Here is a 13,957-nt window from a genome sequence, read left to right as displayed (position 1 = left end):
ACATAAGCACATTCCCTTGTCATTCACCCCATCCTCATTGCCCGTCTTCCCTCCCCATGCTGCAGGAATGCAGCCCCACAGACTGGTCCCCAATGGGTTTTGGGGGGAAGAAAGAGGGCTCTTGGATTGACATTTCCTCTTGACTTAGGAAGGAAGAATCACTCAGTGATCTCTTCTGCAGCAGATCCTGAAGCTTCCCCAGCCATTCTCCCTTCCCAATGCAGCAGCTGAGAAGAGGCCAGGTTAGCGGGGGCTATATTTCGCTGAGCTTTTGGATTTCCATCTGCCTGCATAAGCACAGAAATGGTGGAAGCGCTGTTTGTGCTATCCCAAGCACATTAAGACAACTTAGGCAGTACGAGCAATGTGCTGATCAGGGCTCTTCTCCGCATCTAACCCTGTTGTGTTCAGAAGGTGACGTGAAGCGTTTATACTAGAGGAATAAGCAATTGAGAACACGCTGCTGGAACAAAAGGTGCTGGAACCTGATCAGTGATCACAACATTTCCATTAGAGTTACTCAACTTGAACATTAAGTGCACTGGTGACTGCACACAGCTAAACAAAACACCAGCTTATCCGCATTAGGTATCTACCTCTGGCTTACTTTAAACGCTTTCACCTTTCTACTAAATCCAAAACTCTCCAGAAACTATGAATTTTAAAATAAGTTCAGAAGTTGATAACACAGAAACATAATGCCTTGGAATAAGCCCCTGCCTCTTGCAAACAAATCATTAAATGCATGACCAATTTTTCTACTTTACTAAAAAAATACTGGTCTGATTCCCAGTACTGACTGAACATGACCAAGTTTAATTCAACTCTTTTTCCTCCCTACAATAACTTGGAGCAAGAACAAATAATCTGTGGGTTGGGGTTTTTGTTGGGTTTTGTTCCAGGCAGACAACCAGTAGAGAATCCAATGGTGCTGGAAGGGGAACCGCTAGTATCTGTACAGCCTGGAAGCTCAGTTAGTGCTATTAAAGACTGCTGCAGAACTGTGCCTGCTACACACAGCGTTGCAGTAATTGATAACAAGCCTTCTTAATAAGGAATCTAGTCAGCGAAAGAACACGCTGCAACAGTTCTTAAATATTGCATTACGGTTTCAGTAACATGAAGTGCGGGAGGACAGAGATAGTGCCTCCCGATGAGCTGCCTGCCAGATGGGAGGGCTGAGCGGCTCCAGCTGTGTTCAGCCAGGCTGCACCTCAGCAGCCCCCAGGCCCTTCATCTTCCCCTTGTCCTGATGGGGCTTCAGCGCCCGGCCCACCGCAGGCCTCCCGACAAGCTGCCTGGACACGAGCCCTCCTCCATTAACACTTGACAGAAGCGGCGCCCCGCAGGTCAGGGCCGAGGCGAGCAGGCCGTGCCTGGCGCAGCAGCTCCAGGCCTCACAGGAGGCACGGCCGCAGCGCGTGCTCAGCGCACGGCCCTCACGTTAACTGGGTTAAGCCGAGCGCCAGCCGCACTGCTGAAGTACTCATGGGGTTACGCCTGTGTTACATAAAGAGCAAGACTGCGCTGTGAGAAACCCGTACTGCACGTGGACCGCAGCCACCGCCTTCCCTCCTCTGCGAGCCTGCTGACCGTATGAGCCCCGGTCACGTTCGTACCAGGCTGGCCAGGCCAGCTGGGCTGGGAGCAAAGTCCTCCAGAGAAGGCATGAGAAAACTAGTTTCGCAGGGCCTCGTCCTTCTGACTTCTGGCAGTGGATCTATCAGACCATGAGCCATCCAGATCTAGTGACTGTCCATGCCCTGGGCAGGCAGACCAGGTCATTTCACGACCATTAACTGACAATGCCCATCTCCAAGTATCCTACCTTACAACAGGCTTCACCCCCAGAGTAATTCAAGTCGGAGGGGACCTCAGGAGGTTTCTAGTCCGTCCTCCCTCTCAGAACAGGGCCAGCTATGAGAACAGACCAGGTCGCTCAGGGCTTTAATCCAGTCAGGTCTTGAAAGCCTCCGCAGATGACTGCACAGCTTCTCCAGGCCCCCATTTCACTGCTCAGCTGCCCTCACTGTGAGAAGCCTCCTTACACCCCATTAAAACATACTGCTTCCACCGAAGCCTGTTGTCTCCTGTCCTCCTGCCACACAAGTGAACAGCCTGGCTCCATGCTCTTGATAACCTCCATGTAGGTACTGAGGAGCTGAAGGATATTTATAGCTTGTTTTTTAATTCACAGAAAGCTCATGGGAGTGATTGCCCCTTCATTCAAGGAAACTAATAAGTTTCAAATTGTGCTTCAAAGCTTCCTCTCACGTTGATTTGTGACTCTGCCTGGACAAGTCATCCAAGGAAAGAAGTAAATCTGCTCCACTGCTTCTGCTAAGAGTTTACCATGCTCAGGCTTTTATTTCAAATCATGTCTGAGTTACTACTTCATGCAAAGTAGTTGGTGCTGATCAATAAGAGACCTAGCCCAGCAAAAAGGAATATAAACAGAACAAACTTTGTATTACCCTCTGACAATACACTACATAATTCAATGATAAATTGTTACCATATGCATCCTCTCCAGCACAATCCTTTTTAATTATTTTGTGGATGCTGGGGAGCAACTTCTAATTATGATTTAAAACAATTTAACATATTTAGAATTACATAAGTAAATGTCATGTCTTGTTTTTTGTTAATGGGGTAGAAAACAGACTGTTTTACCTGACTGATTCTTATAATAAGCAGGATACAACTCATGGAACTTCATTTGCTGCTGTTAACCCTCAGGAGAGGGCTAATGCCATCAGGTACTTGCACTCAACATTATTTCACTCAAGGGCCAAGCAGCCTCAAGCATCACTAACTCCCCCTCATTACCCCTGCAGCCTTGGGTTATGTATCTTTGTCCACTACCTTCGTGGAACCAGAATAGCTAGCAACACTGAAGGGAGGAGAACAAAGAGGAAAGAATGAAGAGGAAAACATAACTTGGGGTTTTTTAAGCAAAGAAGCAAGTATCCCACATCCTTTGCTTCCTTGTTTCATGCATTTTAGTTTCTTTATTGCACCTCAAATAGAGCAAACAGTTACAGCCACTATCGCATTCAGTTGTGCTGCCATATCTCATCTCTTCATGTTCACTGTACATTGGCATAATCTGAGACCTCAAAGTAGGCAATGAAATACCACCTCTTACTTTCAGCTGGTGGCAACTGGTGTCTCCCACCTCCTGCCAGTGCCACCAATTGTCACCAGGTGGGTAACATAAGCCACCACCCCTTGCTTCCCAGGCTCCTTCTAAGCACATCCACCCAGAGCTGACCCCCACCTCCATGCGCAGACTCCTGTCTACTTGCAAAGCCCACAGTCAGTGACAGAGGCGTTTCTCCTGCAGGCCACTGGAGCACACATGGCGACACACACCAGTGACTCACGGGAAATGGCCACAGAAAGCTCAGCTGGGCTCCAGCTGAGCAACAGCCACTGCTGGAAGCTTCGCTCTGGTGCCGCTGCCTCAAAGAGGACTGGGATGCGCTTGAAGCAGCGCACACACGTGTGTATGCACATGGAGGTACGTGTGTGCGAGAGCTGTGAGACATCTGCGACTCACTGTCGGACAACGCTCAAGTGAGCCTTATTACTAGAACGAGGGCACCATACCCATACTAAGGATGCCAAGGCCACGGAGACCACTCCCCGCTGTACTTGCCAGCCAGGCCAGGGGCACTCACTGACAATGGGCAGCAGCAGGCTGCAGGTGCCCGTGGATCACAGGGCGAGTCCTGCCCCTGGGGAGGACGGGCACTGCGAGACAGGAGAGGGCTGCATCGGGACACGCCTGCGGGAAGGCGAGCGGCCAGCTGGGCGGCCCTGCAGCTCCGGGCTGGGTGCGAAAGGTTCCTCGCCCCCCGAGGATGCGGCAGCCGGGCGGCACTCGGCCACCCGCCCGGACCGCGCCCGGCGGGCGCCCCACGAGCACCCGGAGCCCGGCTGCAGCCCCCGCCCCGCACCTCCCGCGCCCGGCCGGGGCCGAGACCACCGGCGGCAGCTCCGCGAAGCGCCGCGCTCGGCGGCCGGGGCCGGGGCCGAGCCGCGCTGCGGCAGCGACCCCCGGGCGGCGGCAGAAGGGAAGGGCCGAGCCCGGCCGGGCACCTGCGGGCCGGAGCCGGGGGGCCGGGGGTCGCGCAGGCGGTGCCGGCCCCTACCTCCTTCCTGCGGCTGGGCGCGCCCGGGCGGGTGAGCAGCGCCGTCTCCTCGCACACCACGGCCGCGTCCTCCACGAAGACGCAGTCGGGCAGGCTCTCGTCCGCCGGCAGCTCGAGCACCCGCAGCCCCAGCTTGCCCCGCAGCACGCCCACGTACAGCTGGTGCTCCCGCTCGGCGCGGGCGAAGTCCACCTCGGGGCCGGCGGCGCTGCGCAGCGCCTGGCGGCACAGCGACTCGGGCAGCGCCCGCACCACGGCGTGCGTGCAGCGCCCGAAGGCGCCGGGGCCGCCGCCCAGCCCGGCCATGCTGCGCGGGGACGCGCGCCGGGACCGCCGCCGGCACCGGGACCGCCGCGACCGGCTCCGCGCCGCCGCCGGCCCCGCCGCTGATAAAGCGCCGCCCGCGGCCCGGCCGCGCCCCATTGGCTGCCCACCGGGCACGGCGCCACGGGGCCGCCGCCGAGCGCGCTGCCATTGGCTGGCGGCGGCGGCCGCGCCCCGCCATTGGCCGCCCCCCGCCGGGCGCCGCTTACCTGGGACCCTCCCGGCCCGGGTGGGGCTGGGGGCGAGGCCGCGCCCCGCCGTGAGGCGGCCCCGCAAGGGCCGGGGGGGGGCCGGGGTCCAGCCCCACCGCACGGCCCCGCGCCCTCCCGCCCGCTGGGGGGTCCGTGCCCGGCCTGTAACCCCCAAGGCCGGCTGGGCGACGCCCGGCGCGTGGGAGACGGACCTCGAGCTCTGCCCCTCACCGCGGTCGTCCCGGCGTCGGTGCGGTGCCGTGCCAGCAGCAGCCCAAGGGCCAAAAGGCTGATTTCCCCTCAGTTTGTTCAAGGCAGACACAAGGCGCCCGCTGACTGTTGCAAGCAGTTCGAGGAGCTACTTGCGTACAAGGTCATTCCTGTAACCCACGCTCCAGGCGTGCAGTGCTCTTACAACCACGGAGTTACACCGACCATGCCCAAACTCCTGCACCTCCCTGCACCTCTGCGTTCCGCCAGGCTCGGCCCAGAAAGGCCGCTTGCTGCTCTGTCATGCCCAAGTGCCATGCTGTCTGCCCGCTCCTGCCTGTTGTTTCCCTGGGACTGGGCGGGTGGCTGGGAGGTTGATCCATAAAGCCAAATGGAGAACCTCCCATGAAGGAAGGCAGTTCCAGAGGAAATAAAACCAAATCACTCTTCATGCCTTTCTACCAGACCATTCACTGGGACAGCTTGTCCACCTTCTTCCCTTCCCTTAAGGTATCAAAGCTTCCACCTCTGCAGGGTGGTAGGGAAACCAGTGTTCTGCTCCATTTCTGCCTTGGAGACTGAATCAATGAGGACTTTCCATCATTTTCCCTAAAAAGAAGCCCTTACTTCCCCCCATTGGATTTTCCCCAGGCTGCATCCTGACGTGAGGTCACCCTGGGGGAGGCCCAGCCCTCCCCGGCCCCTCCAGTCGCGCACCTCTGGCTCGCAGGCAGGGAGCGAATTCGGCTCGGCGCCAGGCCCCGCGCTAAGGGAGACGCCCTCCTGGGTACCTCGAAGTCTCTCCTCACCAGAGCAGATGGGAAGAGAGGAGGAACCTGAATTTGCCTTCCAGCTGTTCTTTTCCTGGCGAGGCTGTTTCGGGTGTCCCTCTGATCACTGAAGCCCCCCCCAGCACATGGCTCCCTGCTCCCTTTCGGCACTCAGAGAAAACCCGGGCAGCTGCCTTGGTTGTGCTGTCGTGGACACAAGCACATTTCATCTTTTGGGGATATGATTTATGAGTAGTAACATGAAGGAAATATCAAGAGTGTTTCTAAAATGGCAGCTGACTAGATTTTCATCTGCATTTTTCACACGTTCTCCAAATACCCTGTATCGGCTGCCTTTACTTAACGTGCATAGGCGCAGTTATTTGTATAACTGTGATTCATTGAATCATGTGCAAATATTATTCTCCTTAAACAAATGGTCAGGCAATTGAGCTGCTATCATTTACGACAATTTAAATTATTGAGAAACAACTACAAATGGTACTATACCATTTCTGGTATACAGTAGTCAATAGCTCATAGAGTATATATAATGTGTGGTCATTCCAGAATCATTAAGGCTAATTTTTACACCTTACAGATTTGGGATTTGGCCATTGTCAGTCTTCATTTTATTTATTTATTTTTTGTTAGCACGACTCTTAGCCAGAAGAAAAAATGCTACTATCTTTCCGCAATTTAAAAAATTGCCAGAGTTCCTATCTGAAAAAGTATTGAAAAGACTTGTTCCTGTAGCCATTCAATCGGAAAGTTCCAGTCAATATAGATTTTTTGACTTTCATAAATACCTTATGAATTTAAATGCTCTGACAATGTTTAAATCTCACTGAGAGATGCCATGCACTCATCTTGGCTGCATATTACACGAGAGGACAGCGCGGTTTGCCCCGGAGGCATTGCCACTGACCGGGCTGGCCTGAGGTGGCCCGCGGGAGCTGGCCCAGCACCACAGCCAGCATCGCCGGCGTGCCTTCCTCTGGTGGGGGACGGGGCTGGAGAAAGGAGAATCTCTTCACGGGCAGCGGCATGCAGAGAATGCAACGTGTTTTGGAAACATAAAACGTTACCTATTTAGACAAGGTTACAGAAATAATTACCACGGTAGAAAGACAAAGCCCCGGCTAGCTCCACCGATTTATAAAAGGTGCAGTGTACATACAAATGATGAACTGTTTGCTGATTGTGATTGTTCTATTATTTATGTTGAACAGAAAGGCATCATCAGCAATCTAGGAACAGATGCAGTCAGAGCAAAACTGTGCATATTTGTAATAAGATTAACAAAATATCAGTTTGCTCACAAATTAGCGTTACATAAGGGAATGTGTTCACACAGTCCTGCAGGAGTTGTGTTAAAATTCATCATAGGCAATAATACAAAATGGGTCAGCTACAGTCATCTACATAGGATTTCTCGTCTGCCTTGCTGTATAGCCAGTATTTTCCTGGTAATTTTGTCCTGCTGGAGCAACTGCTGTTAAAGAACAAAGCTGCCTCCCAGCAAGAAAAAAGCTGTGTCACCTTACGGAATTCAGGCAAAAGGAGAAAACCGTGCTGGTAACAGAAGACATAACGCGGACCACTCAAGCACTATCATAGAAAGCTGTATGTAGAAAGGAGAAAACACTTTATACAGAAAATATAGAAAAGAATGCAAATCCTTTTTTTTTTTTTTGACTGACACTACACAGAGTCATCTGCTGGCAGTGACAGTGAAAAGAAAATTGCCTTGCAAAATGTACTTGAGGAAGCACATGTGAACAGCGCGTTCACTTGCAGGAGAAAGCATTAGATATCGAAAAAGAAGATATGGCTTAAAAGTTATGACAGAAAAGTCATCAATAAACAGAGCAAAATTTCATCCATTTGACAAAATCTCCAGCAGCATATTGATAAGATTTTTTTACAGCCGTGACTTGAGAACAGCCTGCAGCTCCGTGAAAAGCTGCTGCAAAGCCGAAGGGAATAATTTGTCCTCCTTACCCACAAGGTTGGAGACAAGCATGGGACTTAGATTACTGCAAGGAAAAGTACGGAAAACTTTCTAACAATAAGGAGCAGAGGAAAAGATTGCCTGGGAACAATGTGCAGCTGCCATACCAGCTGTTCTTAAGAAGTTAAAAATATATCTGTCAGGAGCAGCTCGAGCTGGGGAAGAAGGATGGATGAGAGGAGGTCTTTTCCATTCCTGGGCTTCTCTTATCATTTTTACACTGGAAATGACTGATACTTTTTTTCACTGCTGTTGAACAGTTTGTGGGACAACGACAACAGAGAATTTGGATTTGGGCTGATTGCTCGGACGTGTCCGAAGGCTGCAAAGACACCTCTGGGTCTACAGCCTTAATGACCACCTCGCACACCATAACTAAGAGCCACCTGAAACTCAAGACATTGAAGACCCCGGACTAGAAGGCCACTGAGCCCCTCAGTCACCAGCACTTCCCGCTGCGGTGGTTGAAGCTGTACCAGAGAGAAGGAGAGACGCCGAGTTTCACTTTTTAAAAGGAGTACAAGTTTAAGGGGTTCCTCACCTCAGTACAAGAGCCGTGCAACTACTTCCTAGCCAAACACCATTATGAACAGAGGCAGACACTTTGCAGGAAAAGCTCCCGTTATGACCCAAGGGTCTTTCATTCTCTTAGCAAAGGTACAGGATTGGGTCTTAGAGCCATAAAAAAGAAAATATTATTTTAATCACCCTTTAGATACATGAGAAGTCATTCAAAGGGCTTAAAAAGCCTAGATGACTAATTTTCAACTTCGGCTCTGGTACTGTAATGCAAAACAACATCATGAGTCCATTGAACAGTATTTGTACTAAGTAAGTGGCCGGGCGCCTTAGGCAACATATCACCTCTCTTAACTTTGCCCCAGCACATGGACAAACTCCAGAGCCTTTTATGTTTTCCAAATGCTGAACAGACTTAGCTCTCTGTGTAACAGGCTGCTCTTGGAAGAGGGACCAATCTCTCCGGATGGTGTAAAGCAGCAGTGCATCTGCCAGCGTGCGGGGAGCAGCGTTTTCCCTCGCCTGAGCTGAACCCGAGCTATCTCACAGCCTTACCGCGGTCAGATTAATTCTATATATAGCTGGTTCCGGAGAAACACAATATTTGTTTTGTCTGGTATGGGCTAATGAACCGGGCCTGTTCTCAGCTGGCATTTCGCATACTCTGGAGAAGGAGGAATTTCCCTGAGCTGACAGCTAAGCAGTTGTTGGGGGACAATGCTGTCAAAGGGTGATTCTTTAAAAGTCAGCTTTGGCAGCATTGTTGCCAGGACACACGGCACCAAAGAGCCTGGACAAAACTCAGAGGCTCAGGGCATTCTTAGCATTTATAGCCTTCCCACGTGTTTTGTTACAATAGGTTGCACTAGCACCACCAGGATCAGCTACTCGGCTGAGCAAACAGATCGTTCGGGAGGGAGCTGCTCCGTTCTGTTCATGTGCCGTGCTCACGTTTCCTCACCTGCACCGTGCCTTACGTGCACTTCTGCCATCCTTCCTCTGTAGGGGGAAAGTCTCTTGTTCAATTAATAAATAAATAAATAAAAAAGCCTGGGTTAGGTACCACAGTTTCAGACGACAGGCACTAAAAAGCAAGACTAGTAATCTGTGGGAATTTATGCTGAATTACAATATTTGACATCTCCCTTACAGAAAGGAATAGGAAGACACCATTTGTTTCCCTGATGGATATACTTCCCAGCAATACGCCAGAAATACTACGCCAGCCAGGAAAGAGGAGACAGGGCTAGGGTAAGTGCTTTGTAATTTGTTCTCATTGTGGCTACCCTGGGAAAATTAGACAATAAGACTTTTTCCTGGTATCAGATGGCATTTTTAATAAAGTATGCTATTTTATCAGCTTGGCAAGGGAATATCTCCAGCAGTAGAAAGAGGGATGGCTCATGCCATTCGCACTTACGCAGCTAATTTTCAGTGTGTCTCACAAATCCCAAAATGCCTGCTGTGGGGTGGCTGCCCAAGCAGCGCTGCAGGTGCCCCCATGGGCTGGGAAGGACAGCACAAAAAGGCTGCCAGAGGTAAGGGTGGGATGAACTCTTTGGTAAGTCATAGCTGCTGAAACAGGGAAGCAACGATATGACAGGGGTGATGCACATGCTGTTTTTTCTTTCCGTCAGTTCTCCAGCAAAAATATGTCTCTAATCCCTAAAAACCCAAGAGCCTAAAAATGCTGATTGATCCAGGTTAATATTTTCTGAAGGACCCAAGCCCTTTACAAAGTGACTTGAGTTGCTTTTTAATGTTTACCCTAAGTCTCCATTTGCCTCTTCTATGGAGCCAGCTGACCGGTTGGCAGCACCCCGCAGGTGTGGCAAGCTGTCCTTCCATTTCATTGCCTGAAAAGCCCTTGCAAGCTCAGCAGTAAGATGCAATGACATTTGGCTGTACCATTTCTTGCTTTTCTTAGTTTGCATTTCTTATTCCTTCCAGTGGCCAGCTGCCTGAGAATGAATTCCCAGCCCTTCTTGTCACGTTGGCATCTTTTACCTTGGTTTGTAAATGCTTGGTACATTTTTGGTGTTGATTTGGTCAAAAATCTGCAAATGCAACTATGAAATTGTATATTCACATGAACATGGTAAAGTGGAATTAGCTTTTGTATCCTCAAGAAAGAAAATATGTTGGTATATATAAACACACACACCTATATATACATCCATATATGTAAGTGTATTCACGTAAGTCAACAACTTTGTGGTTTCTCTGGCGTGCCTGCAAAGGACAAGCAGGTCTTTTGCCAGCTCCTTTGGCACTAAGATTAGTGTTAGAGACAAACAGGTTAATACATCACAAATTAAACTGAGAAGGTAAAAGATTTCCAATATGCTTTTTTACAGAGTTTATTAATATACTGTCCTAAGTGTCAGAATTAAGCTACAAAACATGAAAAGATGCACGGATTAGCTTCAGTATTAATGTATCCAGGCTTGTGGCAATAAGCATTGCTGTAATCCGTCACAGAATAGACATAAAAGAATCTTTTCTTCTTCAAACACAAATATTCAATAGCTGTTTGCCCCTCCAAACCAGAACAATCTGTAGTGCTTCCACAGGAAGCAGGTAGTAAACAGGGGAGTGACACTGGTTGGAGGACTTGACAAGATACTGGGTGATCAGCTTGTTCCATTTTAATTTGTGTTGTTCTTTATCACTTAATTGAGAGGTTTCTGGATACCTCTAATGCGCCAGCTGAAAATGGAGAGATGGAACAGTTAAGGTGCAGTTCAGAAAGGGATGTAACTACCACTGCGCACAAGTTCCCTGACAAGCAGAGCCACTGCGCACAGCCGGGTCTGGAGGCAGCGCTGGGAGCACTGGCTTCAGGCAATAAACTGACAGAGCAGCAGGAGTTGAGGCACCCTTGACACCACCTAATGTCTGATTCTGAGCAAGTGCTGAGCTGAAGCACCTACCGAACTTCAAGATCTTTCCAAATGGCAGTAACCAGATCAGAAACCATCTCGCCGTGTTCAGTACTAGGATCGTTTCTCCTTATGCACATCGCTTGAGTAAATGTTTCCTGCTCGCTTGTCCTGCAAGCAGTTTGCACGGACGGTCTACAACCAGAGCACTGCTGAGTAGCTGCGTTCTGATTGACCTTCATGAAGATGGTTTTGTAGGGTCCGTCTGAATTATCCCACAGATCAGCACAACCCAAACTGAAGATTTGCACCTCAGCGTATTCCAAAGAACAAGCAGGTACACCAGTAAAAGATCTCATTCACCTTTTCTTAATGATGTCTTGAAACTGATGATTACAACTCTTTTTTTCCCCCAAATCCTGAGGACTTCTGATAACATGTAAATTAATGTGCTGCAAATATTCTGTACTGCTGCTCACATTTTGGCCTGATCTCTCGATATTTCAGAATTTTTATCCTTTTACATTTGATAGCAATTCAATATTTTACAGAAATTCAACCATTAAAATTTTAGGCAGACATAAAAACATTGCCAGCCACATTATTTGAAAGGAATAAATGTCTTAATAAGCAACTAGAAGAAATCAGTTCACATACTGAGTATGCTTGCCAATAGCTTTGCTGAGCACATAAATTCAGGTCTGTTTGAAATGTTTGTGAAATGAAGTGGAGAGGACCAGTTATGCCTTTCACAACATAACTGCAAAGACAAAGGCAGCACTGAAAGCAGATAGCTCTCATATTGATTTCTCTGAAAGCAGCAACAGAAAAGTATACTTTGTGTATTTTGCCAGTTCTACTCCTTACTGCTATAAATATATCTAGACTAGTACCACAAAATGCTCATATTCTTAATCCATTCAGGATCAGCGAAGAAATACCATATGGTAATGAGCACATTAAGTGGGAATGGAAGGAATTTTATTGTGCATCTAAATAAAATATAATTATTTAATGATTATGGTCGTAGTTTCACAGGATATATAGACCTAAAGTATAATTATCTGCTCACTTCCACAGATGTATTAAATAGCAGGAGTGGAACTGTATAAAGCAATTTAAAACATCTTTTTAATAGCAGAGGGAAAAGCATTCTTTTAGTTATTTTTCACAAGAGAAAGACCTATCTTTAAAAATAACCAATTACTTCAGGCATTTACACTTCTGGGTTCTGTTCTTTCAAGACCTGCAAGTCAAAGGCCTGGGAAAGCGCTTCGGTAAAAGCAACATCTGAAGTATCCTAAGTAGGACACACCACACCGTGAGTCATTTCTCAAAATCTCACTAGAAACAGTGAAGATGACAAGACAGTGTCATGTGGGAAGTATTTTGTTACAAACAGTAGAACTACTTTGAGTATAAAATGAGGCTATGATCCAACACTGAATAACAAAGGAGATGTATCAATAGCTGTTGTATTTTAACAGCTGTCTGAGGCACCAGATTACTTGTGCTGTGCATACTGTCATCTCCTGATTGGAAAGGGAGATATATATACATGAGAGTAAAGCAGCAGTGACATCATGATTTAAAAATACTCTAATAGGACAAGATGAAATTCAAGATCTAACTAACCAACAGAAAATGCATCATTTTCCTATTCTAAAGTTGGCAAGTATGGATCTAAAACTTGCCTTTTTTTATCTCCACTATCTTGTCCGTGTACAGGGTTTGCTTTCCACTACAGGCTATTTTAATGGGATTAGTTATTAAAGTCAAATGTAAATAAATCACTGTCTCCAAGAATGTTTGAATTTGGAAATTATTTTTTCCCTACTGCTTCAGATTAAATCTTTCTTAAACAAAGACAAACACACAAAAAAGTGAGATATTACTAGTGAATGACTGTACTAATCCAAGTTAGGCATTTCTTTCCTGGTAAGTCAGAAAAAGATAAATTTAAAACATAAAAACTCTTACTACACAATATTACTTTTAGACGATTTCTTTTTAGGTATTAGTCAAGTATCACTTTCATCTTAAGTTCTAAACCATCACTTAACTTTGGCACACTTCCTCAGTATTTAGATATCTGGAGGCTGATTCTGCCTTATCATTGCTGTCAGGAGAAGAGTTGTTCCAGTAAAGTCACTTCAGATGAAAACACGGGCAAAGTCATTTTGCTAGCATGGGGTACGTCTAACAATTTTTACTATTGACCGTGATTATTTTTACTGTATAGAGCACAATTGCCTGGGGCGCTATATGATGGAATTCCTTGTATGTGTAAGGTGTATCTGCTGAATATGTAGCATTTTACTAATTATCAGTTCCTCAACAGAAGGGAATTCATTATTCCAACCTGTATTTTTTTTTAATTTCAGAAAGCCATACGCACATTCACCCAGCACAGGCACACCAATCTCCATTACACGTACAATGCTGGATTAGTTATCTGAAACTGTGCGTAATGATGCTATTTGCAGATTGAATTGTAAATCACAGCAAATCCGTATTTTCAGTAGCTTTGCAAAGGCAATTCTACCTCCTGCTCCCTTCTCAACCTTTTCCTGCAACATTCCCCCTATTTTTTTTCCAAGTTCAATTGCTACACTTTGTGTCTGCATATGAGTTTTTTCATGTCTGTTTCAAGATCGCGACCTGCACCAGCTGTGCTCCCCTGGAACAATGAAACTGTCAACTACAGGGCAAAAATGTGGCATTTCGCCCATGAAATTTGGAAGCCACCCACAAAAGGGATCATGTTGACTATGGGCATTAGCATCTTCAAAGTGAAATGCAAAATCCACTTCTTTTGTCTAGCCCTCTGCTCAGTAACACCACATTTATAAACAAACACACATCATAAGATAAACAGTGCCTTGCTCTT

General features: G+C 47.7%; 1 protein-coding gene and 1 long non-coding RNA gene across 5 annotated transcripts in view; one reads left to right on the top strand and one right to left on the bottom strand.

The window, feature by feature from the left end:
* DDAH1 (dimethylarginine dimethylaminohydrolase 1) overlaps nucleotides 1-13,957 on the bottom strand; it is a 97,330-nt gene that overhangs the window by 50,122 nt on the left and 33,251 nt on the right. Inside the window, exon 1 of one of the 4 annotated variants that reach the window (XM_067001238.1) lies at nucleotides 4,691-4,806. The exons of 2 other annotated variants lie outside the window; for them this stretch is intronic. Coding sequence is in view for 1 of the 2 variants with exons in the window: in XM_067001237.1 (XP_066857338.1) it covers nucleotides 4,158-4,463 (306 nt within the window). In the remaining variant the exon portion in view is untranslated. Of the gene's footprint in view, nucleotides 1-4,157; nucleotides 4,540-4,690; nucleotides 4,807-13,957 lie in introns of those variants that run through there. One more of the 4 variants, XM_067001237.1, reaches the window with a different exon arrangement.
* LOC136791329 (uncharacterized) lies at nucleotides 8,111-10,211 on the top strand. The gene is made up of 3 exons (XR_010833083.1): nucleotides 8,111-8,323; nucleotides 9,338-9,436; nucleotides 10,136-10,211. It is a non-coding gene; the product is annotated as an uncharacterized lncRNA (long non-coding RNA).

This window comes from Anser cygnoides, chromosome 8, assembly GCF_040182565.1.
Source record: "Anser cygnoides isolate HZ-2024a breed goose chromosome 8, Taihu_goose_T2T_genome, whole genome shotgun sequence".
Lineage (NCBI taxonomy): Eukaryota > Metazoa > Chordata > Aves > Anseriformes > Anatidae > Anser > Anser cygnoides.
This window is presented reverse-complemented; position numbering and strand designations above follow the sequence as displayed.